Below are 25,860 nucleotides of genomic sequence, written 5' to 3'. Positions count from 1 at the left end.
ATTTATATACCACTTCCTTATTTCATAAAGGATATTATTACAATATGTGATGTTTTGGCAATTTGCTTGTTAACAGTGTCAGCTTCTACAATAAAACCTTGCATATGTTGTGATAAAGAAGTTGGGGAGCAGTTTCTACATAGTAGTTTGGTCATCAACAGGTCAAACATTCTGTCCAACATCTTAGTCCCGTCCAGGTGGATTATTTCCCATCAAATTTGAAAATGTTTATATATTTTTCAGAATGTATTCTTTGTAATAATCTACAAAATTATTTGTTTTGCTGTTTGTGTTTAATCATATCACTAGATAAGTTATGTTAATTTGGTCAAGAATACACTTTTGTGTACATATATGAAATATGACTTTGTTAATGTGTAAATATAAATGTATGTATATACATTTACAGAAGGTTCATGACAAGGAATATGAAACATGCATGTAATATACTAGTGTATAAAGATGCCAATAAATACAAGTCCAGTATCTAACAGTTTTCTTATATATGTCAAGCAGAGAAGCATTATTCTTGGTGATGTATGCTGATTAACATTTCATGAATCTGTTTGAGACTGTATGTACCTTTAACCAAATGTGAATCTTAGTCCAAACAACAATTTCTTGTGTCATAGTGTGACACAATCCCTCTCTGTTCTTGTTGATTGCCATATAGCTGGAATATTGCTGAGTGCGGCATAAAACTAATCCCTCTCTCTTGATGAGGTTACTCATGCGTGAGTGAGTGGTTACTCATGTGAGTGAGTGAGAGTGAGTGTTGATAATGCCACAGTTCCCCAGCTGTATCGTACAACCTGTATTCAGGTGTTGTGACCAACAGCAAGGGCAACGATCCCATTTTTCAGCCTCCTCTCACACACTCAGTGACAAAACCTTACCATCTGAGCCAATTGAGTTGACTGTGAGAAACACAGGTTATAACACAGCTAGTTTACATACTTATATCCAGCCACTTGACACGCATCTGTAGTAAACCCGTGATAAATGGGAAAGATGTTGTGGCAGAGAATCATGCATATTTATTTCCATATTAATATTCTGCGTTTGTTATGCTGACTAAACAAGGGACCAGCTTCTCATAATACAAGGCACTTTGGAATGTAGACATGCTTGATAGGATCACTGGGGTGTCCCTAGCTTCAAAAATTCAACTCAGCCATCTTGGTGAGCCATCGTGGGATGTAGCGTATTGAAAATGTGTGCTGCAACCAGTGTATGAAATAAGGCCCGTCCGACCGTCCGAGATGGGCTAGATTTCTTACAGATGGTCTAAATTTACAGCCAGCCAGATGGTCTGGTAAAATTTTAGATAATCCATACATCTGAGTAAATTCACCATATCTTTGTGTCTGGTCTGGTTAAATCCGATTTTTCATGTTGAAATCATAGAATCTTTCCCTGATGACTGGGTTCAATGTACTGAAACACGTTGTGAGTTGTTTCATGCCTTTCACAACTTGGAGCTAGTGCTTGTCTGTTCAACTGCTCCAGCATCAACCAGACTCCTGATGTCTTCCTGGCTGTACCCAGCATCCTGCAGCACCTCCAGTGTGTGTTGACCAATCACAGGCTGCGGCTCCAAGGTGCTGACACCTGGTGTCCGTGACAGACCAGGTGCAGGTCCGGCCTCATATCCACCTCGGGGGTTCTTCAGGAAAGTATTATTAGTTTGATTATGAGGGTGCAAGGGTGCTTCATCCATATCCAGAATGGGTTCCACACAGGCATCTAAATCTCTAAAGGCCTCAGTCCACTCATCACGAGTCTTTGACAAGAAAATGTCTGTGAATATCTTTTTCATTTCTTTTCTATCACCATACTGTGATACTTTGTCTGGATCAAGTTGAAGGCCTGCAAAACAAAGTAAAGGTTGTAGCACATATTCAGATTTCTCAACAAATGGTTTCAGGGAACACAGCTGGCTTTCTATGATATGATATTGTTTCATCTTAAGTGTCCCACTGTGTTGAAGTAATCCATGGTTAGAATTCTTAAAAACTATTTGGACAATATTATTCACATGCATATACTATTTGAGAAACACCTTTGATTTCCTAAGACAAACATCAGTATCCTGTGACCAGTTGTCTCCATAACTCTATTTCCATGAAGACTGTCTCTAAACTTGATGGTGTAGTAGCTTGTGGCTAGTTGTTTGACCAGACAACAACCTGGGTTTGATTCTCCACATGGGTACAACATGTCAAGCCAACTGCTAGTGTTATGTTCTTGATTTGTGTCAACTGGGGTGTAAAACCTCACTCAACTTCATCCTCAGTTTTACCTTTGAGCAGTGCAGCATAAAACTGTGGTTCCAAGGCACCAACAGACATGAACTTTCCATCAGCAGTCTTGTATGTTTCATAAAATGGAGACCCAGTGTCAAGAAGGTTCTCCCCTCGCTCTGCACCCCAGACGAAGGTGTCTTTCATTGCCCATAGGAAGTTAGCTGAAACATCATTAGAATTTCAGAACCTCTGAGTGTTTATCCTATGATACACTTGTCACTTGCCCTGAGCCTTTTGTTTAATTCAAACACTCTGTCTTTTAAATTTGACAGACTATTTCATTCCATTATTTATCTGAAATTTTGAACAAATTACAATTTATATATTTACTCCAAGACAACTGGTGAATAGATCTAGACATTACCTCCATGGACTAGTGGACAGAGGGTCTAACAAGACCCAGATGCACACACCAACACTCACTGATGCATTATGTTCTGTGTATGGGCTATAGTCGTGTCTGAGACTGAAACCTCATTTCACCTTGCTCCACCTGTTCTACATCACTGGTCACTGATGGACAAACCCAAACTGGTCATGTAGTTTTAACTGAGTTGAGATTAGTCAGAGAGACCCTTATCTTGAAATATGGAAAAATCAGTCCATTTGAAAACTGAACAAGCATAGTCACTAAGGTGACATAATCCCCCGCCGCAAATTATCAAATCAAACTTAAAAAGTAATGAAAGTTTAAGATGAAGTTAAATATCAACAAAAACATGACCAGTCAACCTCTCTTGATATCTTGCTCTTTAGTTGTTCAAACACAAATATTTTCAAGACTGACTTTGACCTTGACATGGATGTCATAGTGTATGAAATATCCAAAAATGGTACTAAAGAAACTGCTTATTGAAAAACATTCAAGGGAAGTCTTGAAAGTCTATGATGAAAATCCAGTGAATTCAGGTTAACATGCTGAAATCTTCAAAGTGTCACCATGACCTTGAAACTTATGTGAAGGTCACCAAAATCAACTGGGCCCTGCACCTTCATAAGATGAAGCTTGGTGTCAACTATGAAGAGAATCCAGTAAATGTTTTTTGCGATATCTTGCTGACTATCTTAACATGCAATTTAACATGCTGAAATCTTTCAAGTGTCTTTGTGACCTTGAAAATTAAGTGAAGGTCACCAAAATCGACTGGGCCTTGCACTGGATGAAGCTTGGCGTCAAATATGAAGAATATCTAGTGAACGGTTCTTGATATATCTTGCTGACAAGAGTAAAACGTTAAAGTCCCCTTGTGACCTTGAAATTAAGGTCAAGGTCACCAAACCTGACTGGGACCTTTCTTATACTGTGATGAACCTAGGTACTAAATATGAAAAGAATCTAGTCAACGGTTCTTAAGATATTCCAATTCGTACGTACGGATGGATGGACAAAGCCTAATACTATGCGGCGGATAAAAACAGCCCTCAATGAACTGCAGCTGATGCATTGTCAGTAGCTTAGATAGCCATCCCAATTTTCTAGGGCAGTTTGTCTTTAATTCTAGATATCCTTAGTTGTAACTAAACCAATAGACTACCACTGGTTAAACAATGAGACAATGCACACAATTTCAATTTAAAATTTAGAGAACAAATATAACTCTCAAAAGTCTTGATTATATTTCGATTCCTACCAACCAAACTGGACTTGTTACACAAAACATGTCAAAAAGAGTATTAGATGGAGGCTGTTTATGCCAGCACTCACAGACATAGGCTGAGCCCTGCACCATGTTGGCATCAACCACCTGGCCCCTGCCTGACCGTGTCCTCTCAAACAGGGCCAGCACCACCCCAAGGGCACACATCAGTCCTCCCCCAGCAAAGTCACCCAACAGATTGACTGGAGCACAGGGATTCTCATGCTTACGGCCTAGTGTAGAGAGAACACCTGCAATACAAGCAATATATCATTGAGAACGCTTGCATATTACTGGCATAATACGTTTGTGTGATGAAAGTGAGTGAGTCAGTTTGGTTTTACGCTGCTTTGAGTAATATTCCAGCAATATCACGGTGAAATGGGCTTCACACATTGCACCCATGTGAGGAATCGAACCCAGGACATCGGCATGATGGGCCAATGCTTTAACCACTAGACCCCCCCCTCCCCTTTCACTATGTTATCAACAACCAGACTTTCTTGTTAGGTGAGTTGGAGTGAAGTTAGCAACTACATTCGCAAGTCATAGTAGCCTAGCAATCAAAGTATTTTCCCTTTTCTTGGCTCATGTCAATTGCTTGTTTCTTCATTGTCCCAAAGTGGAAAATTCCTATTCTGTGTTCCCCAAGAACAGAAAAACATTTGCTAATATCGAGGCATTGTACCTACGTACCCTGTATGAGAGTCTGTGTACACCAAGTGCAAGTCTATGTACACAGTATACACATCCAAAGTTCACGCCCTTGCATCACTCTTGAACTTGCTTGGTTAAGCCCCCTGTATTGATGGGTGTTCAGTTCAAGGTAATACACACTCATATTATTGTATGCACACATTTCTAAAGTTCAACGCTTCTTCCCAGGCTTTGTAATTTGTACACTATCTGTCAGCCAGTGCATGGGTTAAACTGGACATCAATAACCAATCAAGTAACAATTGTGTTGATGTGAAGAACACCCTCATTGAGGTAACACACACACCATACTGTCATGGTGGGAGATACTTAGATGTGAACCACTGAATTACTCTACATTGTTATAGTAAGTCAGAGTTGTTCGTATTCATAGATCAGGAGATCATCCTTATGTTTCACCTGGATTCTATAACTATATATACACCCACATTGACACTTTACTTACTTTCTCAAATACAATACAGTACAAGGTAACTGGCCCCTGATTGTCGACACCTTAGGGATCAACAACAGGAACATGTCCACTGTGGTCAGTGAGACCAGTGCTGACCACACCCACCTGATGTAGCAATGTAGTTAATGTCATGTCCAGCTCGATGGGACAGACTTCCCTTCTGACCATAGCCGGTGAGTCTGGCGTACACCAGGCCTGGGTTGTCAACCATCAGTGTCTCTGGTCCCAGTCCAAGCTTCTCCATCACACCTACACAGCAACATCAGCAACATGGTGTGATATCAACACAACTTGTAACGTGGTACAGACAAGCCTACTAATTTATACCTACACAACTTGTCTCCTGGTCCTATAGAATGCCCTACTGATTGATACCTACACAACTTGTCCTGGTCCTATAGACTGGCCTACTGATTGATACCTATACAACTTGTCCTGCTCCTATAGACTGGCCTACTGATTGATAACTACACAACTTGTTCTGGTCCTATAGACAGGCCTACTGATTGTCCTATAGACAGGCCTGGTCCTGACTGACTGCCTACTGATTGATACCTACACTTGTCCTGGTCCTACAGAGTGGCCTACCTACACAACTTGACTGGCCCTCCTTGATACTGATTGATACCTACACAACTTGTGTCCTGGTCCTATAGACTGGCCTACTGACTGATACCTACACAACTTGTCCTGGTCCTATAGACTGGCCTACTGACTGATACCTACACAACTTGTCCTGGTCCTATAGACTGGCCTACTGACTGATACCTACCAACTTACAACTTGTGACATGGTCCTATAGAGTGGCCTACTGATTGATACCTACATGACTTATCCTGGTCCTGTAGACAGGCCTACTGGGTGATAACTACATGAGTTGTCTCCTGGTCCTACAAACATGCCTACTGATTGATACCTACACAACTTGTGACCTGGTCCTACAGATGAGTCAATACAAGATTGGCTACTCAACAGAGTAGACATGTCTTACTCAGCATACCTGAAATATTTCTTGTTACTTTTCGCGTTATTTTTAAATAATCTATATGTATGAAACAAGTTGCTATGACAATTCCTACAATGTAAATCATATGTCTCTACACTTCAGAACAAATGGTTTGTCATTACAATTTCTAGTTGATCAGCTGATATGGTTTGTTTATAATTCTTCTACTTTATTCACAAAATAGCACAGCTAAGTGCTAATATCCAATCCTTCTTGGAGACATGTCTCACCTGGGCGGAAAGGTTCTATCAGCACATCAGCTCCTGAGCAGAGTTTTTTCACAACTTCAATTCCCTTCTTTTGCTTCAAGTCTACAGCTACTGACTTCTTCCCTCGACCTAAGCGGTCGGTGTCAGGAGGATTCTTTGTCTGAAAACAAACAACCCGTATATAATATGTACGTCAGAACTATACACATGACGGCTAATCAAACATTGCCTGAATCATAATTTTAAAATTTTTGGTCCAAACAGGGCAGTCATTCGCTTGTGCTCTGGAATGCAAATGCAAAGCATGTGCTTCACACAATATCTCAAATACTATGGGTCACATGTTCAAGTCATGCAAAGGCGCCAAGTACATTGGAGTATAAACTTCATAATTGCAGTATATGCACTACAGACTTCTGTACTGATTTAAATATATTACATTTACTTGACATTTCAAGACGTATATTTCAAGAAAATACATAATGGCAAGATAATGTCTTGCATGATGTAGGGATGTCCTGTCGCAACACTTCCCACACAGGGACACTTCCTTCACACACACCTAGATACAGAGACACTGCAGGAGGGTTTAATGACTTTACTCTCTTTATATCACTGCGGGTCTTCACTTCCAAGGAGTTCAAGGAGCTCAAAATAAACTACATAAATACACAAAAGATACCTCCACTATCCAATGAAGTGTTAGTTGCTTTCATATACTTACACAAATAAAAAAACCAAAACAAGTGGTATAACAACACTGTGTTTGCCTTTCTGAATGCATGAATCTTCACTCATCTCTATTCACTGGTTGAAAGCAGGTATCACCGATTAACGCTACTGCAGTGGTTAACACACAAAGGTGCTCTAGCTGCAACTGACACATGTAGCAGTTCCCATAAACAGCATTATGATATATATTATGTTCATTGCATGATATATATGTTTTTAGTGCACAAGACATGCTAAGACCGTCTTTGTTTGTGAAATAGTCCACTGTACACAGTTTGTAGTATTGATATGAAGTTACCCTGTCTATTCTGATAACTTTAGCTCCAAAGTCCGACAAGACCATTCCACAGAAGGGGGCTGGAGCCAGCCCTGCCATCTCGATGACTCGGATACCTCTGAGAGCCATGTCGGATATCTTCCCTTGCATGGATTCGTCTGTAATTAAACATCAATCAGTGTTAACACATTTCACTTCCCTTGGCACTGGACTATTAGCATCATGTCAGCGAGGAGTGAAGTGTGTTTTATGTCTGTTTCAGTTGTAGTGCTGTGTTTTGTAAGTGTCATGTTCGCACTTATACTAGTGATCATGTCAGTGAGAACCGAGGTCCGAAAACCTAGGATGTGGCATAATATAACCCTAAATAGAAACAGTACAGCATGTTAAAGAATGCACCATACTTTCTGATAGGGTCACCCTTAATAATTGATTATGTTTTCAAGATGCTCAGTGTATAACGTCACCCTGGACCCTCCAAACATGCCATGGATGTCGAAGAGCAAGCTATCAAATGACTGCCACCACCAGCATCGTCTTGTAGATGCAGTTCTGTAAAGTGGTGGCAGTTAGTTCCACGGGTTTTATATTACTATGTGTAAAAACACGGTACACCGCATGTAACCTCGAAAACAATAGCTGTAAACACCAGAAACAATTATCAACTCAAATTTGTAGCACTGTAGCTATACATGTCGCTACTAGTTACAGCTCCCTAATCTCATCATTATACATTACTAACGCTGCATCGACTATTCTCACTTCTACAACGTCAGCTTCTTGGCCCTTTTTGGAGCTTAATCTGTGACCATGTTTGTGGGACTTTGAACTCGAGCAGACGCTCACAAACTCAAGCCTCCTCATTTGTCGCCGTACGGAGCTTTAGCTAAGGTCACTAATCCATACGTTCGTGCGTTTGCATACCACTACGAAATGCCCACTCGCTGATCTGTAGATGCAAAGGCGTATGTAGAATATACGTCTTACGGTCTTTGATCTATGTTATATCTAATAACGAACGATAAGGTGTCGTTACAAATACAATCTCTGCAGTACAGAAAGACTTGTATTGATAGTTGCAACTGCCACTGACATCTATCTTCTTGCGTCTTGTAATATCAGGGTCATGAGGCAAAGTGGTTAAGTTGAGTTGAGTTGGGTTTTGCGTTACATCGGCATTATTCCAGCCGTATAGTGACGAGAACAAGTTTGCATTAATAAACATTGTAAGTACATACTCGGAATGAGTTTTATTTAAAAAACATATCAAATTTAATGGCAGGAAATTTGTTAGTCACATTTGACAGTTACAATTTATGATAGTTACATTTGACAGTTACAATTTATGGTACAGATCAACTTCCCTCAGGTAGTTCACTATCCGATGAGCGCTCACGCGGGAGAACAGATCTTTTAGGTTTGTTGCATCATAATGTGAGTCCCTTGCAGACGATAAGTCCACGCATTCAAGCAGGATATGCTTGATGGTGAAAATCTCATCGCAAGAGACACACATGGGGGGTCCATCCCCCATCCGTTTTCAGCAGATAGTCATGAGTAAATCGGCTGTGGCCAATACGACATCGTCGTAAAATTACCTCATCACGTCTTGACTGACAACCCAAGTAGGTATAACCAATTGTTGGTTTCAATTCATACAGTTTATTTCTTCCGTACTTGAGTGTCCCATCGTTTTGCATGAGTTCCCGAGTATAGCTTTTGATAGAGGGTTTTAAATCACTGTACGGGATCAGCAGTGGAGATAAGGGCTTGTCAAGAGCTGCTGTTGCTGCGGCATCGGCTTTTGTGTTACCTGCTATGCCGACGTGACCCGGCATCCAGCAGAGGACGATGTCACATTGGCCAGTAGAAGGGGCCGTTCATAATTTATGACCTTTTTAGGAGGGGGTCACCCATTTTGTTCTGGCGATGAGGGGGTGGGGGTGGGTTGGGTTCATAAATTTTGTACACAAGTACTGAGGGGGTCAGCAATTTTTACATATTAATATTTAAAAATTATGCTTAAAAATTATGTTCAGGTGTGTGTTTGTTTGTTTGTGTGTCTGTGTGTGTGTGTGGGGAGTGAGAGAGATTGATTTTGTACATGACATGCAGGGCGGGGTCACTTACTTTGTACATATTTATTTATTTTATTATTTATTTAAGTTTTATTTTAATTTATTTGGGGTGGGAAGAGGGGGGGAGGGGGGCATTCACATTGTACATGCTTCTCCGTGAAATTCATCATCACCCCCACTAGCCATAAATTATGAACGGCCCCCAGTGTTCACTCGTCACGCCCAAGGCCCGTGTTCGATCACCACACATGTACAGTGTGTGAAGGCAGGCCTGGTGTTCCGCGCTGTGATATTGCTGGAATAAAAGCAACAGTGGCGTAAAACTCAGCGTGTAGTTATATCTAGGATCTTGAGATATCTAACATCTCATGATATTTGGTGCCTTGCGATATCATATTTCTGGTGATATTTAGCTTCTTGTCATACCTACCTAGTGATATCCAGCGTTCATGATTTCTCAGACTCTTGTGATAAATGGCCCCCGTCGACATCTCAATGAGTTTTGGTTTTGGTTTTAAATCACTACAACAAAGCAAACGTTAAAGGTCACATGCAACGCAAAACACAACTTTGCAGATTCTAATACATTTCGGTATGGACTTACAGTAACAAATTATCAAAAATGCAAATTCAACTTATAAAGTTGAAAAATAACGCGATGAAAAAAACCCCGCGAAATCGGAGTTCAAACGATTCACTAAAGGCCAGAAATGCTTGGAAAATGCATTTCGGCAATTATTTGATATTGGTTGATATTTCAGATTCAAAACTCATATATAATCAATCATACCACCTCGACCTAATAGGGCATATGATTAATAACGATGTACCATTCCCTAATCATAATGATTACTCGTAAAATATCGAAAAAGATATCGAAAGATTCCATGGTAGAAACACTTCTAAGAAACAAACTATACTGTGACCCACCTGGCAGGCAGACAGGGTGACAGCGTTATGTAACGCACGGGCAGTACATGTCAGGGACCGTCTCAAAATATCAAGTGTCAGTATCACTGCTGGTCGAGGCCTCCGTCCGACGTTAACGCCGTCCCGCAGACGGTATTCGTCCTCGATTTTGAGAACAGGGTCTCAGTCTTTTGCCACACATCTGGGGTAATTCTCCCAAAAGAAGCATGCACAAGCTCTTTAACGTCCGAAAGCTTGAATGTGGTATTATTGCGAGCAATAAAATTCTTACAGTTACTGCAGATCAGCTCGATGGGATTGAGCTCACAGTGCTGTACTGGTGTACGTAGAACTATGTGGCCTTATTTTGCAGCTAGTTCGCTTTTTGTGATTGGCTTTTTGTGCTGCCGGATTTTTCCATGAGCTGGGGCTTTGTTTCTGATTGCCTGTAAGGCATGTTACAGGAAGTGAGAAAATCCTGCAAATGAGCCTTGAGATTGCTCATGGTGGGTGTGATGGTACCAGGGACACGCAGGTATCCAGCGTTATGCAGCTGCGGTGAAAGCTGATGTTCGAACCAATCCAACAATACCTGCACATTCATTCCGCTATGGTCATCACCGTCAGATTTCTTGGCCTCAAACACAAAGTCACAACCCCCAGTCAGTCCCTCACAACCCCCAATCAGTCCCTCACAACCCCCAATCAGTCCCTCACAACCCCCAATCAGTCCCTCACAACCCCCAATCAGTCCCTCACAACCCCAATCAGTCCCTCACAACACCCAATCAGTCCCTCACAACACCCAATCAGTCCCCCTCACAAGTCCCCCCCAATCAGCCCCTCACAACCCCAATCAGTCCCTCACAACCCCCAATCAGTCCCTCACAACCCCAATCAGTCCCTCACAACCCCCAATCAGACCCTCAAAACCCCCAATCAGTCCCTCACAACCCCTAATCAGTCCCTCACAACCCCCAATCAGTCCCTCACAACCCCAATCAGTCCCTTACTACGGGTACCAGCATGCAAGATGACCAGGCGTCTACCTTTGCCTGATGGTAACGCTGGTGCCTTAACCCGTGCCATAACAACCTGAAGGAAGCCACATCCTATCGGTTGAGGGATTTTTATTACAGCAGGTTTCATCAGTGGTATATAATTTGAGGGTATTCAACTGAGATAAGCTGATCGCATGGACAGGATTGAGTACTTTTCTCTAAACACAGCTCTGTCATCTCCCCTTTTGGTGTACCTGAACCCCGGAAAGGCGACTCGTAAAAACACAGCAAGTGATGCGTGCAAGGATTATCGCTGTGGTCGAAGTTGGAGAACAAAAGATGTTTCTTGTGATTACAAGCATCTTTGGTCTGCAGTAATAAAAATACACTGGTCCCATTCTTTGTCTTATATGTTTTCACATCTTGCTTTTGGGGGGCTTTGGATTTGCAAACCAAGTTTTCAAGAAAGTGTAGCATTAGAAATACTAATTTCTTTGTTAAGAATTGCTCAGCTTGAAAACTGAAATGTTTAAATACATGTCTATGGAAACATAGAAAAATATGTTGATTGTGATAAGCAGTCTCTGTCACAGACAAAACTAAATGTCTGTTTTATTGACACCTTTGTGTCTGTCTGCCTGTCTGCTAATGACAATATGCAATACACAACTTCAGTCATTGACCACATGCAATTTGAACTTGAAACGTACCAGGCTATACACCATAAACAAAACGCATTGATTTATGGCTCGTGCACCTGAGTTCTGTCTCTGTCACATTATGTAATTACACAGACAGGCAGGTGTGATACTTGTACACATGACATGTTATTATGTCTGTGGGTTGCAAACAAACTGCATCCATTTTTCTCAGATGACTGGATCGGACGGAAACCGGTGCAAACTCAGATTGTCAGTTTCAAGTCCTGCTTTGCACTTGGACGAACGACAGTTCCAGCCACGCAGTAGTTCACCATCTCAGTATTTGTTGATTGGATCGAACGCAAATGCAGAAAAAATTAGCATGTATTTACAAAACCCAACATCTCTATATACACACACAACGAGTCCTCAGCGTATCGGCAATGAACCACCCAATGAAAGGCTTCGTTACACTTGAGTGCACACCCACCCGCTCTGACTGGGTTCGGTCTCCCGGGTGCTTCGTTTCGAGGGAAGAAACAAAATATTGCACTTTGATTTGCGATTGTGCTCTTATAATTTTGTTTATTTGTTTTTTCATCAGTAATGTATATTATATGTCATGAATAAGTGATAATTGTGTTTTAATTATATTTCTTTTTTTGTTTGCATGTGACCTTTAATAGAAATTTATGTTATATGTTTTATGCAAAGGGCGGAACCTGAATGTATCACTTAAATGTTAAATGCGTTTTTTTAACAATATGCTCATACCAATTCTCCTCTGTAGTCGCCTGATATTTGGATTCGACAACATCTCAATACTTGAATTGTCCATTTACATTCCCGAAAACATTTTTTATTATTAAAAACAAAATACTTCAAGTTTCAAGGTATAGGGGGAACATGGAAGTATTTACATGTCGAACATAGCTAACATGAAATATTTGGGGCACAATTAATCATCTAAATAATCCTTCCTTGTATAAGTTATTGTACAATGACGACATATTTGGAAAGTGTAGACATAATCTACAGTGTGGATAGGTGTACGAGATACGTTTTCAAAAGGCACATTTACTAGAATAATAAAAACAATGATTGTCTAAATTTTCAATATTACTTGAAAGAAAATGCTGGAAAACGTTTGTCGAGCCTAACTTCAGTTAAGAACATGTAACCATAATCTACTTAAAGGCGCTTTAACATGAAAGAAGACGTCCACATTTGGTTTAAACATATTTGTATTCATGAAAGAATCTGGTTTGGTAAACAAGCAAAGCTTTGCTTTTGTGAATACCTCACCAGTACAAATATAACACAAATAGAACACACAGGAACTAGACAAAAGAGACAGAATGAAAAAGACAAAATGAAATAAAATAAAATCGTAACATCGGATGTGCACCGAATTCTAATGAACAACCCGCTTGCGGTTACTGTTAATTATTGTGTGAAGGTAATTATTATTTAATATTTGGTTTAGACTGTTTTATCGAATCGTCTAGTCTTGCAAATGTATTGGTGGAGGGACTCCATAATATTCTTATTTCATTATTAGTCGTTGGCGGTGTTCCGTATAACACAGTTTGGAGGCTGTGACCATTTATATAAAAGTATGCATTATATCTAACGGCAGTATATAATTTACATGTAAAGAGATAACGAATAACATTTTCATTGTGGTATCCACAAGCCCATTCAGCATTAGTTGACGTTTAGCAAGCTTTATGACGTAGGTGAGAATTGCAGAATTCCATTCTTTGTTTATTAGTACATGCAGTTTTAGAAAATGAAACATTCTTTACACAAAATATGCTACATTCGACCCAGTGAGTATAACATGAATCTAATTTTCAATAATCCAACCACTCTCCATCTCTCTCCATAATGAACTGCAGTCAATCGCGCGCGCGTGTGTGTGTGCGTGTGTTCGTGCATGTGTAAAACATTATATATAGTATATATTTTATGTATAAGTATTATGTTGTGGAAACGTTTCAGGTTTTTTTGGGTAGGGCCTGAGTGTAAATAACAGTTGAGCACCATGGTGGATTCCTTTAAAGGGTATACAACGCCCAAGAATGGTCTAGTTCAGTATCCTTAATAATGCCCCCATCCTGACTAACATTGTCCCCACAGCTCCAATAAGGGCAAGGCATATTCTGAAAACTTATTGAATTGGCAAATCGAAATACTAAGTTAGCGATCCGATTTAGCTGATTTTGATTGTGGGTTGATGAGATGGTGTAGCTGATGAGCTGGTGTAGCACAAGGTCGTTGAGGAAGTTGGGGGTCAAATTCAAAATGTGCAAGTTGCAGCCAACGTCAATAGTACCATCTCTGACATGACCCATGCCCATTCGATACATGCTCTTGATGATGTCATCTTGACCGAGTTCGTTTCGACTGGATATTGTCTGCTGGAGATGACCAAAACGTGTTCTATGGGGAAAGGTCAGGGACATGGTATTACATGGGTGTTTAGCTCGTGGGCTGCTGGAGATGACCAAAACGTGTTCTATGGGGAAAGGTCAGGGACATGGTATTACATGGGTGTTTAGCTCGTGGGCTGATGTTGATGTTACCCCAGTGCTCATGTTCCGTTCCTTGCAGCCCCGACGCCTCTCATTCAAATGACCTGCAGTGGGGTGACACGTGGAAGACGTACTCGCAACTGTCACATGTGCCGCGGATTTCGCGCCGTCTGGGCATGTACTGTTGCAACACGTCTGTTGTGTGAGAGGCATTTACCAACCGATGTATAAATGCCATTGCTCCGACTAATCTGTCCTAGGCTGGAGTTGTTGCCCTTTGGCGATCAGAGCGGAGTCGTTCATCGACGTCATGTGGCTGTTGGTACCGGGTCCAAAGTCTGCTGATGACGGACTGTTTGGGCAACACTAATCCCAAGTGCCCCTACCTGCAATCAGTGTGCAAAATATTTTCTAAATGCTAGCTATGCCTGAAAGTTACTAGTCCATAAAATAATTCACTAGCACGAAATCTGAATGTAGAAACTAAGCAAATGATTGCAAAAAGGCAAAATATCATAAAAAAACGACCCCATGAACTTTCACTAGCCAGTCGTGACCAGTGACTGGAGATTTACTGGCCCCATTGTTTTATACTAGCCACACTGTTGTGTAAGGGAGCTTGTTTCTCGCCACATAAATCACATTTTTTTGGTCAGACATTAGTTCCTGTACTTTCCTCTCCAAACAAAATATCGCCTACTTCTTGACATAAAATATACATTGTAGACATCTCGAAACAGAAGGCTTAGATCATAACACATTATGAAACACTTAGAGCTACTTAGCATGTGTTGTCCAGAGACCCGAGCAGAAAGAAGGATATGGGATCTGCGAAGTTCGAAACCAAACTCTCTGGAAATCGAGGTAATTGGTGGAGTCGGGGCAATCTTAGAAGAGACTTTCACGCCCACTCGAACAAACGAGTCAGCAACCATGTTCCATGAGCCATCTGCCTTTTTGTTTATGTGGTTGCAAAAAGTGTCGGTTCTCTGTTTGGAGCTTAGCCAGATGCATACAACCTCTCAACTTTATGGTACAAAGCTCCCCTACAGTGCGTGGCGATCCTACCTTTCCGGCTGTTGGCGAGGTGCACACCCGATGGAACAGTGATGGACTATGGAACCACATCGCTTTCTAGGGAGTGTACAAAGTTAGCCCATTCTGTACTCTTGTTGTCCGATCTTACCGAGTCCACGTAAACAACAGAAGGAAATTTAAGTCTTTCATAAGTACACGATTTCTGGGAAACGCATCTTCATCTCGTTCTACTCGCAAGCTGGCAAGGTACTTCGGAATTCACCTCTACGAATACTCTGCGGTAAGAGGAAAAATAGACTAGAGATATAAATACATTTTGTGTTGTTCATTTTCCTTCCTCGCTGTCTAACTCATCAATTGGTTTCAGTGTGTACTCACAACAGCTGCACAGCTGGTGTCAATGACATGGGTGTGTTTACACTGAGTTTACTATTCAAACGTGTGGATTTCAGAATTGGTCCCAACAACCTGGTCGTTCTCGGCGACCACATGGTGGTCAGGCCCTGTGACGTGTTGATCGTGTGATCCAACTTTGTGGATCACAGCTCACAACATCTCACACCCCAGCTCTCGGATTTAGAAACAATGTTACAAGGAACAATCCGTGCAGGTTTGCCGACATGTAGTGCAGTCAATCTAACCCTGAAGGCACAGAGAGTAGTGGGTTTCAAGTCTGGCCTATCTATTGTGAGGAACGTGTTGAGGGTACGCTCTTTACCGCCACTGATGGCCGTGTGGCACGGAACTATTTACACGTCTCAGCTCCAAACGCTTTATTGCCGACACACGAGGCGCACGTTACCATTCACCTTTACTTTTTGGACACAACTTTGAGAACATTTCAGACATGTGAGAAATGGTTCGGGCTTCAGACACAAACGAGCCACATGATATCAAGTGAACACCCGAAGTCGGTGCCTTCCTCGCTTGTGTGCATGTGCGCGTGTTTGTGTGTATATGTGTGCGTTTCTGTATGTATATACATGTGTGGGCATGTATGTTTGTAGATGTATGTGTATGTATGTTCTGTGTGTATATGCTTGTGTGTGTATGTTCTGTGTATATGCTTGTGTGTGTATGTTCTCTGTGTATATGCTTGTGTGTATGTTCTGTGTATATGCTTGTGTGTGTATGTTCTGTGTATATGCTGTGTGTGTATGTTCTGTGTGTATATGCTTGTGTGTGTATGTTCTGTGTATATGCTTGTGTGTATGTTCTGTGTGTATATGCTTGTGTGTGTATGTTCTGTGTATATGCTTGTGTGTATATGCTTGTGTGTGTATGTTCTGTGTGTATATGCTTGTGTGTATGTTCTGTGTATATGCTTGTGTGTGTATGTTCTGTGTGTATATGTGTGTGTATGTTCTGTGTGTATATGCTTGTGTGTATGTTCTGTGTGTATATGCTTGTGTGTATGTTCTGTGTATATGCTTGTGTGTGTATGTTCTGTGTGTATATGCTTGTGTGTGTATGTTCTGTGTATATGCTTGTGTGTGTATGTTCTGTGTATATGCTTGTGTGTGTATGTTCTGTGTGTATATGCTTGTGTGTGCATGTATGTTTGTGTGTAGATATATGTGTATGTGTGTGTGCATATGTATTTTAATGTGTGTATATACATGTGTGTGCGTGCGTTCCGTTCTTTTCTCTTTGTCGGAACTCTTGCACAACTTCATGCACATGTGAAAACATTGGCCCAGTGTTTTCATTAGTTTCTACCTGGATGTGTACACAGGCGCGAACGCGAATCGTAAAACGTAAACTGTACTGCCATTAGCATCACTTTCAGTCGCTATTTCCATTAATTTCAGACCCGTACAAAGCTATAAACATACAAAGCATGAATTCTGTTGTGTGCAATCATTATTCTGAATACAGGGAGATACCTCATTCAATGACCACACATTCCAAACATTTGACACAAACACAGTTGCAATGCCATTATCATTTTCCACAGGTCATGTGACTTTATAGACTTGAGAGCAACAATTCCAAACATTATTCCAAAGGCGAGGAATGGCATGGGAATGCCCCACTGCATGCTGTGCAATGTTCACTTCCATCAATATCTAAGACATTGAAGCGACATGGCCACCCATGACTTGGAGGACATGTTCGTTCTACTCTCCATTATGTTGGTGCTTAACAAATGTATATGATTTAAACAATATTCATTCAGTAAAGGAGTGGATCAGTAAACAGGCATTACGCCTATAAGAATACCTCTCCGATACAAAAGTAATACATAATACAAATTCATTTATCAACACTGGAAAACACACTTTAGAGTTAGAGTAATAAGTAATAGCATAATAGTACATTAACATTACCTGATATAGGAGGAAATTAACTAGAGAAAAAACGTTTTGTTAGGGTAAAATAGTTGTGTACAGAGTTGACAATAGTTTGATTAATTTCGTCAGAAAATGAATATTTTCCATATAAAACTAATTGTAGATCAAAAGCCATTTCCATAAAAGAAACATCCTGATCGAAACTCAGCAAAATTTGGACATATAAAAAGATAGGGAATGATACCGTCATAGCGATAGCCACAATTACAAGTGGAAATATTTTGAAGGAAAAGGTCAAGTTTATGGGCATTTAGGTCACTACAGCCCAGTCTTATCTTGCAGTGAATAATTTGATTGCGTCTTGTACCGGTGGTTTTAACAACAGGATGCAGATTGCAAGGTAAAGTTTTATCAAAATGTTTCTTAAACAAGGTAACAGAATCAATATTTCTTGAATTGACGGACGAAATGATGTTCTATATGTGGGACAATGTGTATTTTGAAGAATGTTGGATGACCTAGATTCATATGTGGATACAGAAGATATATTTAATGGAATTGAATCTGATAGGTATTTCGGCGTTAACATTTTGTGAAAAACACACATCATGTGACGTTTGCGTCTATCGCTTAATGATGAAAGAGCAGTTTCAAGATACAGTTTGGAATGACTTACCCCTCTAACTTATGCTTCTTAAGACACCTGAATGAAGCTTTTCTTATGATAATCTTGTGTCTTTGAACAATTATTCCAAATATAATCACAATAATCAAATATTGGTAAAATATATGCGTTACACAATGGCTGTAGGCTTTTTGTTTGAAAGCGATATTTCAGGCTTCTCCAACAATTGATCACAGGACCAACCTTAGAAATATTATCATCTATATGTTTATTCCACTGGCCATTATTTTGCAGAGTCAATCCTACACGTTTATGAGAGTCAACATATTTGATAGTTGTATCATTCATAACAAGGTGTGGCATTAATGATATTGCCTTCTTTCTAGAAAAAATATAGATTCTGTTTTATTAGGGTTAAAATCTATCTTCCATGCCTCGGCCCATTTTGCTATTAATTCTAGATCATCATTTAGCATATTTGAACAAGTCAAAACATTGATTACACAACAGTCTTGTTTCCTGTTGACTGGGTTCCGTCCTATTGCGCAACTTAGTACAATAACCAGTCCAGAATTTTGAGACCAATTCATTTAACTGGATGCTTAAATATTAATCAGTATTATTTGATACATCTGAGCACTTGTACTTTCCAACGCTACGCTCCTTATAATCCTTGCAAACATGTCGTGCAGCGTGCTCTGTCGTGCAGCGAGCTCTGACAAACAGAAACATGGAAATCGTGGAAATCGCAAAACGAGGCTCTGCAGCTAGAAAAGGTTGGCGGTCTGGTACGGAATTGATATTATATCAATCACATTGTGCGGTACAGAACTACACTTAATAAGCGCATAAAACACATAACAGGTGTAACCAATGAGCCAAATGCATTTTGAATCATTTTACGAGCTCATCAAACTGTGACTGCTACCTACACCTCGTCATAATATATAGAAATACGATGTTATTAAAGTTTAAAATTAAAATTCATTTGTAAATACCATTTTCTTATGAAACAAGGAATTGGAATTCAGTGTAACTATAATTGTTTGGAGTGTCTCTTTTCACTTTCACGTGAGCAAATTCGGATCGGCTGAAAAGTAGGTCATTGTCTGAATAGGTTAATGAGACTCATGTTTCGGTTTGGATGAAACAGGGTAGTCAGTTATCACATATAAAGATGTATCATCAGGAAATAGTTTAATATTACACTGAATATTTTCAACAATATCAGTAATATACACCAAAAATAAGCAGAGGCCTAACACTGATCCCTGACGAACGCCAGCTTCAATTGATTTAACATTTGATTTATATCCATTAATCGCTGTATATTGTTTCCGATTACTCAAATATCTTTTGAGCCGTGATAAAAGGGAACCGCGTATTCCATTAGCACATAATTTATACAAAAGACCCTTGTCCCACACCTCATTAAACGCTTTACTAATGTCGCAAAAGACAGCGCGTACCTCCTTTCCGTTGTCCATCGCCTTACGTATATAATCATATACATGGTGAAGCCGATATGATGTAGAATGACCAGTTTTGAAATCCGATTGTAATGTAGTGATAGTTTCATTATCCACAAAGAAATTTGATACTTGCTTAAAAACACACTTCTCAAGTATGTTCGACAAGCAGCTACTATGTGAAGCACGTCTGTAGTTAGTTCAATGGTGTACGCCATTTTTCTTATGTATTGGTACAACAGCTGAACATTTCCATATGTCTGGAAATTGGGAAGTTAATAAAAAAAATGTTAAAAATATTACACAGAGGAACTGACAGTTGTTCAGCTAAACATTTTAAGACACGATTACTAACATGATCTGACCAAGTTGCTTTTGTGACAGCAAGCGACAGTAAAATATCTCTTACAGTAAAATAATTCTTACAAATGTATATGCAGCCTCATCGTACTCGTTACTTGAATACATTTCTTATGTAAAAATATCATTGAATGGTAAGATAGATGCACTTTTCCCAACTCAACCCAATTCGGTCAGTGTTATTGACAATGTCATACAACAACGGGCAACTGGATACATGTCTCACAACTGCTGGCAGAAAGGGTGCAAAGGCATTAATATTATTAAAAAGAAATGCACAACAAATATTTGGCCTTAGTCAGTAGCGTCCAGTGCTACCGGATATAGCTAATATAAAAATCTTCCGATAAAAGATTCACTTTATTCAGAAAGAAAACATTTCGACAATTTCGTGAATGAAAGTTTGCCTGCTTATTGCACGAAGAAATACTTATTCTGCCGGAGGTAACTGAGTTGCTTCCCTTGGTGCGTGTTTTTCAACGCATATATATATATATATATATATATATGTATGTATATATATATATAAATATAGTTATTAATTGACAGAGTTTCTGAATGGGAATAAATATTCTTGGGAAATAATTGAAGTTACATTAAGTTACTAACGACAAAGTTAAGCTCAATTTAAGGTCCCTTTGGGAGAATATGTTATCACATAGGTCGAGATCCCCTGATGCGTGATTGGTGATGGGCATTTACTTCATCATATCGGTCGAGATCCCCTGATGCGTGATTGGTGACGGGAAGTTACTTTATCGCATAGGTCGAGCTGCCCCGATGCGTGATTGGTGACGGGAAGTTACTTTATCACATAGGTCGAGCTGCCCCGATGCGTGATTGGTGACGGGAAGTTACTTTATCACATAGGTCGAGATCCCCCGATGCGTGATTGGTGACGGAAGTTACTTTATCACATAGGTCGAGCTGCCCCGATGCGTGATTGGTGACGGAAAGTTACTTTATCACATAGGTCGAGCTGCCCCGATGCGTGATTGGTGACGGGAGTTTAGTTTATCATATTTATCGGAGTACGGGACTCCTCATTACGTTGTAGATGCATGGATACGTCGGAGGACGATGTTGCTTGTTACACTGTGATTGAATGAATACATTGGAAGACGGGGCTGCTCGTTACGTTATGGTACGTTATGGATTCATGAGTATAATGAAGTTGGAAATTGCTCGTTCGTTTATGGACATAATAATCCCAGACATAATTTTTGTTGCAGGTACCATGAATATCGAAGAGGAACACCAGTTCCGAAGAACTATCGGGAGATGGCGCTTCACTGCGGTCGTATTTATCCTGATTTCTATCGTACTTTCAATATTCCTGGTTGCCATGGCGATTTTCACCCATGGGATCCCAAGAACCGTCCCATTGGATATGTGTGATGACGCTGACGACCTTGATGTCACAGAAGCAGACGACCCGGGTGTCTTTGATGACCTCACTAGTAAAGAACTATCGTCTGTCCAGAAGTATCTATATTCTGTACCGGAACTCAACCTTTCTCAACCCTCTGGAGCCGGACTGGTCAGAAGCTTCGTACACTCAGTCGAGTTGCACGTTCCGAACAAGGAGTACGTATTGCGGTATTTAGACGAGAACGCGGCGAAACCCGAAAGAGAGGCATTAGTGCTAATATTCAGGGGAGATAAATTACCCCCAGTTGTCGAGGAATATATCGTCGGAGCACTTCCCCTTCCATCTTACCTTGAACTACGTCATTCCGCGAACAGACCAAATCCGATTCCCTTCAGCAAGAGACCTATGGAAAGAAATGAATACATAAATATATATGAGCAATTATTTCTAAAACTCGGATCTAAGCTTAAAAAGATTTTAGAAGAAAGTTACGAAGCAGAGCTTCCCTCTCCTGGATGTTTGGAAAAGTGTCTCAGCTTTTACCCTGTCCCAATTGGGTCAGGGGTGGTGGGGTCCGACGAAAGGAAGACCTGGGTCGTCCTTATGCAGTCAGTAGAATACTATACACTCCATCCTGTAGGACTTTCACTTCTTATCAACCTTTCAAATCCACTGAAATACATTGTTGAGCTTGTTGATTACGGTGGCCAGAGATTCCATTCCATTGACGAGTTCATTTCCAAGTACAATTCAGGGGAAGTAACTAAACACAAAAAGCCTTTCCCGAACATTACACGCGACTTATTTTCGACCCTCTACAGACGAGGGGAGCCAGTCCCTGAGCTGCCAAAGAGGCCGCCCAAATTCTACGAACCAGACGGCAAGAGGTACAGAATCGTCCATCGCCACGTGGAGTACATGCAGTGGAAGTTTGACTTCAGGATGTCTGCTCAGTCAGGACCTCAGGTGTACGATGTCCGCTTCCTGGACGAACGGATTGCATATGAGATCAGCCTGCAGGAGATCGGTGTGTTTTATTCCGGGAGCGGGGGCCACAAATTTGCCGACTTTATCGACAGTGCGGATGGTCTTGGTCAAAATTCCCACGCTCTTGTCCCCGGGGTCGACTGTCCTGACACCAGTACCTTCGTTGATGGATTCTTCTTGATGGGATCAGTGGAGTCACCGAAACGGCTTCCGAGGATGTTTTGCGTCTTTGAAGAAAACACAGCTTTCCCTCTGCATCGTCATCAGTCGTACTACGCTCACGACGGCCAGTTCTACCATGGGTTGGTGGACTCCGCCCTCGTCCTGCGAGCTGTCACGGTTATTGCTAACTATGATTACATAGTGGACTTTGTTTTTCATCAAAATGGCGCCCTGCACATCCGAGCAGCAGCTACTGGTTATATCTTCTCTTCATTCTACACGTCTGACGAGATAAAATACGGCTTCAGGCTGGAGGACTACATTTCTGGTAATATTCACCACCATATGGTTCATTTCAAGATTGACCTTGACATTCATGGAACCAGTAACAGATACGAAACTCTCGACATCCATGCGGTGGAGGTTCCCAATGACGTATCTGTCACAAACGCCACCTACTGGCAGACCATGGTTGAGAGGAAGTTGAAAGAATCGGAGTTGGAAGCAGCTTTTAGATATGACTTCCAGTCACCAAAGTATCACGTGATTCACAATGGTGGAGTGAAAACCCGGCACGGAGAAATAAGCGGATACAGGTAATTGCACTGGGGAGTGAAGGAAAGCAACCAGAGTAAACTCGTCCTCGATTATCTCCAGTGTATACGTTCCGATAAAATCCCAATGATTTTATTACCTCCCTTGGCTGTTTTTTTATCCAATCAGGTGTCTAAGTTGAGCGTACCTATCACAACTCACTTTTGCTTGTTTTATCTAACCGATTAAACTTGGCAACATAATTGTAGCAGAGGTACTCTGAAAGAGGGATAAAGGGTTCTTGCATATATTTTTTAAGGTTTCAGACCTGTCAATTTGTATGTATGATTTCCCCCAAAATCTGAGTCGCACTGCGAACAAACTTTCGCGGCTGCAACCGCTGTCTTTGTTGACACTGGCAAACTCGGGTGTAACAGCGGCTTAGCTGATTGGCCACTGTGAGAATGCGGAGCCAGCAAAGGGAGGTAATAAAATTATCGGACAGAGCCATAGATGCAACCATGGTATTAGTTGAGATTTATCGTAACGTATACCCTGGAGATTATCGAGGATGGAGTAAAGTTAATTTAAACAAGCGTTTTAGCAAAACCGTGTAAACATGGCTGAAAACAGTCGCCGAAACACTGCTGACGTGAAGTGGCAACATATACTCATTACTTGTCAGATCTCAGTCCTCGGTGCCGCCAAACAAACACCTGAAAACAAACCACGTCAGAACGACCCTTCATCCGAGTGATGCTGACTATGAAACTGGCAGTCGGATAGTGTTTTGTAATCAGTGAACCTCGTAAAGGTTATAATTCCGAGCGACAATTACGATAGATTCCGCCCTAACCATCGTTTATCTCTGACTGTAATAAACAGATAAACGTTTGTTTTCAAATCTTTAATCGAGAACTTTGTTAAAACAGTTCTCAGAGCATGGCTTGTAACTGAAACTAGTAAAGCTCGAAACAACTGATTGGCTGACCTTAAGGAGCTCTGGGATGGGAGACTTTGAAGTCACTATTTGGTGTTAGGTATAGATTCACATCGTATATTCCATTAACCTGGTGAGCGAGAAGACAAGAATGCTCTCTCATTTTGGTATTGTTTTACTTACAGGCTTCACCTTCAAGGAATGTCCCATCAACCTCTTCCTGAAAACCGTGGAAACGAAGCTACAGCATCGTGGTCGAGGTATCAGCTAGCAGCAACCAAATTCAAGGACTGGGAGAGAGAGAGCAGCTCGTGCTATGGCATGTTCGACTCGAGGGATCCAGTTGTTAACTTTACCAGTTTCCTGGCCGACAATGAAAGCATAGTTGATGAGGTAAGGAAATGTCTCCTCGGCCATGACACTGAGTGATTATGGGGTTGAACGCCGCTGTGAATAGTATGTATGATTATGGTATGAGTCCATGTTTACTATCTCTTCCCGCTGTTAACACCCGGAACAGGACAGAAATAACCGAAAACACCTTTCGTTCTGTCGTTTCAGGACTTGGTACTGTGGGCATCTGTGGGGATCCACCATATCCCCCACACAGAGGATTTGCCGGTCACGCCCACAGTCGGCGGCCATCTTGGAATATACTTGCTTCCATTCAACTACTTTCAGGAGTGTCCATCTATGGCGTCACGTGACTCCGTCAGGTTAGAACTTAAAGAGAGATACACCATGGCAACAGGGGTCAGAGTTGACGGATATAACAACGAGTCAACGTGCTTGCCGAAATCAACCGATCTTCACAGACTGTTTGGGGACAATGCAGAGGAAATGTTCAACTGATGAACGTGCCAGGAATAGTCTTAAATAAAACCTACTAGTAAAGTTAACATAAAGGACCTTTCTATCTAATGCTTAATTCTAACACGTGGTAAGATATATTGCGGACCCTAATATGTAACTCACTCACTCACTGAAATGTTTGTTGTAATCAAAGTTACATACCAACTGATAATACTTTAAACAGTTAAAATTCCAACAAGAATGGAGTTTACATCTGCATGCAATATGGGCAGAGCTGTTCCTGTCAACCACGCGGGTCATGACCTTGGATATACACGGTATGTGTCTCCCCCCATCACGGTATATGCCTCCCCCCATCACGGTATGTGTCTCCCCCATCACGGTATATGTCTCCCCCCATCACGGTATATGTCTCCCCCCATCACGGTATCCCGGGAGCCAGTAGGAGGTACTGCAGTTGCCAGCAAGCCGTCTGTGTAGCCCCACTTTACCTGCTGTGACCCCGACCAGACAGATAAGACGCACGCCAAGCGGTGGTACAGTTATTGACTGCAGTAAATAGGGCAGCAATATGTTTGTCTGTTAGAGTGTGCAGTCACCTACATATATACTCGTAACAGAAGTAGGGGATCACGGAAGGTATAGGTTACTGCCCAATACTGGAGCACAGTCAAAACATGGCGATTACCCACATCCCATGCAAGTACGTTTGTGGAAGCTACCATCAACACACATCTGATTGTGCGTTGGGTGGCATCCTTC

At 41.1% G+C, this 25,860-nt stretch overlaps 2 protein-coding genes across 4 annotated transcripts; one reads left to right on the top strand and one right to left on the bottom strand.

Annotated features, from left to right (window-relative positions):
• Window positions 1-1,014: 1,014 nt before the first annotated feature.
• Window positions 1,015-22,025, bottom strand: LOC124288965 (alpha-methylacyl-CoA racemase-like). Of its 3 annotated transcripts, XM_046725558.1 has the most exons (8): window positions 22,011-22,025; window positions 9,847-9,938; window positions 7,360-7,496; window positions 6,351-6,489; window positions 5,220-5,363; window positions 4,012-4,194; window positions 2,303-2,467; window positions 1,015-1,869 (listed from the first exon to the last, which is right to left on the bottom strand). In XM_046725558.1, the coding sequence occupies exons 2-8, from the start codon at window positions 9,905-9,907 to the stop codon at window positions 1,469-1,471; spliced, it is 1,230 nt and encodes a 409-aa protein (XP_046581514.1). In that variant the 5' UTR covers window positions 9,908-9,938; window positions 22,011-22,025; the 3' UTR covers window positions 1,015-1,468. The 3 variants fall into 3 exon arrangements, with proteins under 3 accessions (XP_046581514.1, XP_046581515.1, XP_046581516.1); XM_046725559.1 differs by lacking the exons at window positions 9,847-9,938; window positions 22,011-22,025 and adding an exon at window positions 8,081-8,212; XM_046725560.1 differs by lacking the exons at window positions 9,847-9,938; window positions 22,011-22,025 and adding an exon at window positions 8,101-8,212.
• LOC124288962 (putative amine oxidase [copper-containing]) lies at window positions 15,527-25,459 on the top strand. Its single transcript, XM_046725554.1, has 4 exons — window positions 15,527-15,822; window positions 21,523-23,407; window positions 24,471-24,678; window positions 24,847-25,459. The coding sequence occupies exons 2-4, from the start codon at window positions 21,528-21,530 to the stop codon at window positions 25,135-25,137; spliced, it is 2,379 nt and encodes a 792-aa protein (XP_046581510.1). The 5' UTR covers window positions 15,527-15,822; window positions 21,523-21,527; the 3' UTR covers window positions 25,138-25,459.
• Window positions 25,460-25,860: the final 401 nt, after the last annotated feature.

Source organism: Haliotis rubra, unplaced genomic scaffold (genome assembly GCF_003918875.1).
Source record: "Haliotis rubra isolate DU_JTF1 unplaced genomic scaffold, ASM391887v1 Scf43, whole genome shotgun sequence".
NCBI lineage: Eukaryota > Metazoa > Mollusca > Gastropoda > Lepetellida > Haliotidae > Haliotis > Haliotis rubra.
Note: the sequence above shows the minus strand (reverse complement) of the source record. Positions and strands in the feature narration are given on the sequence as shown.

Coding starts and splice junctions, on each gene's coding strand:
- LOC124288962 (XM_046725554.1), top strand. CDS start 21,528: ATGAATATCGAAGAGGAACACCAGTTCCGAAGAACTATCGGGAGATGG. Junction 23,408..24,470: donor GGAGAAATAAGCGGATACAG/GTAATTGCACTG, acceptor TTTTACTTACAG/GCTTCACCTTCAAGGAATGT. Junction 24,679..24,846: donor ATGAAAGCATAGTTGATGAG/GTAAGGAAATGT, acceptor CTGTCGTTTCAG/GACTTGGTACTGTGGGCATC.
- LOC124288965 (XM_046725558.1), bottom strand. CDS start 9,907: ATGTCGACGGGGGCCATTTATCACAAGAGTCTGAGAAATCATGAACGC. Junction 6,490..7,359: donor AAGTTATCAGAATAGACAGG/GTAACTTCATAT, acceptor GTTTGTTTTCAG/ACAAAGAATCCTCCTGACAC. Junction 4,195..5,219: donor TAACTACATTGCTACATCAG/GTGGGTGTGGTC, acceptor CTTGTATTGCAG/GTGTTCTCTCTACACTAGGC.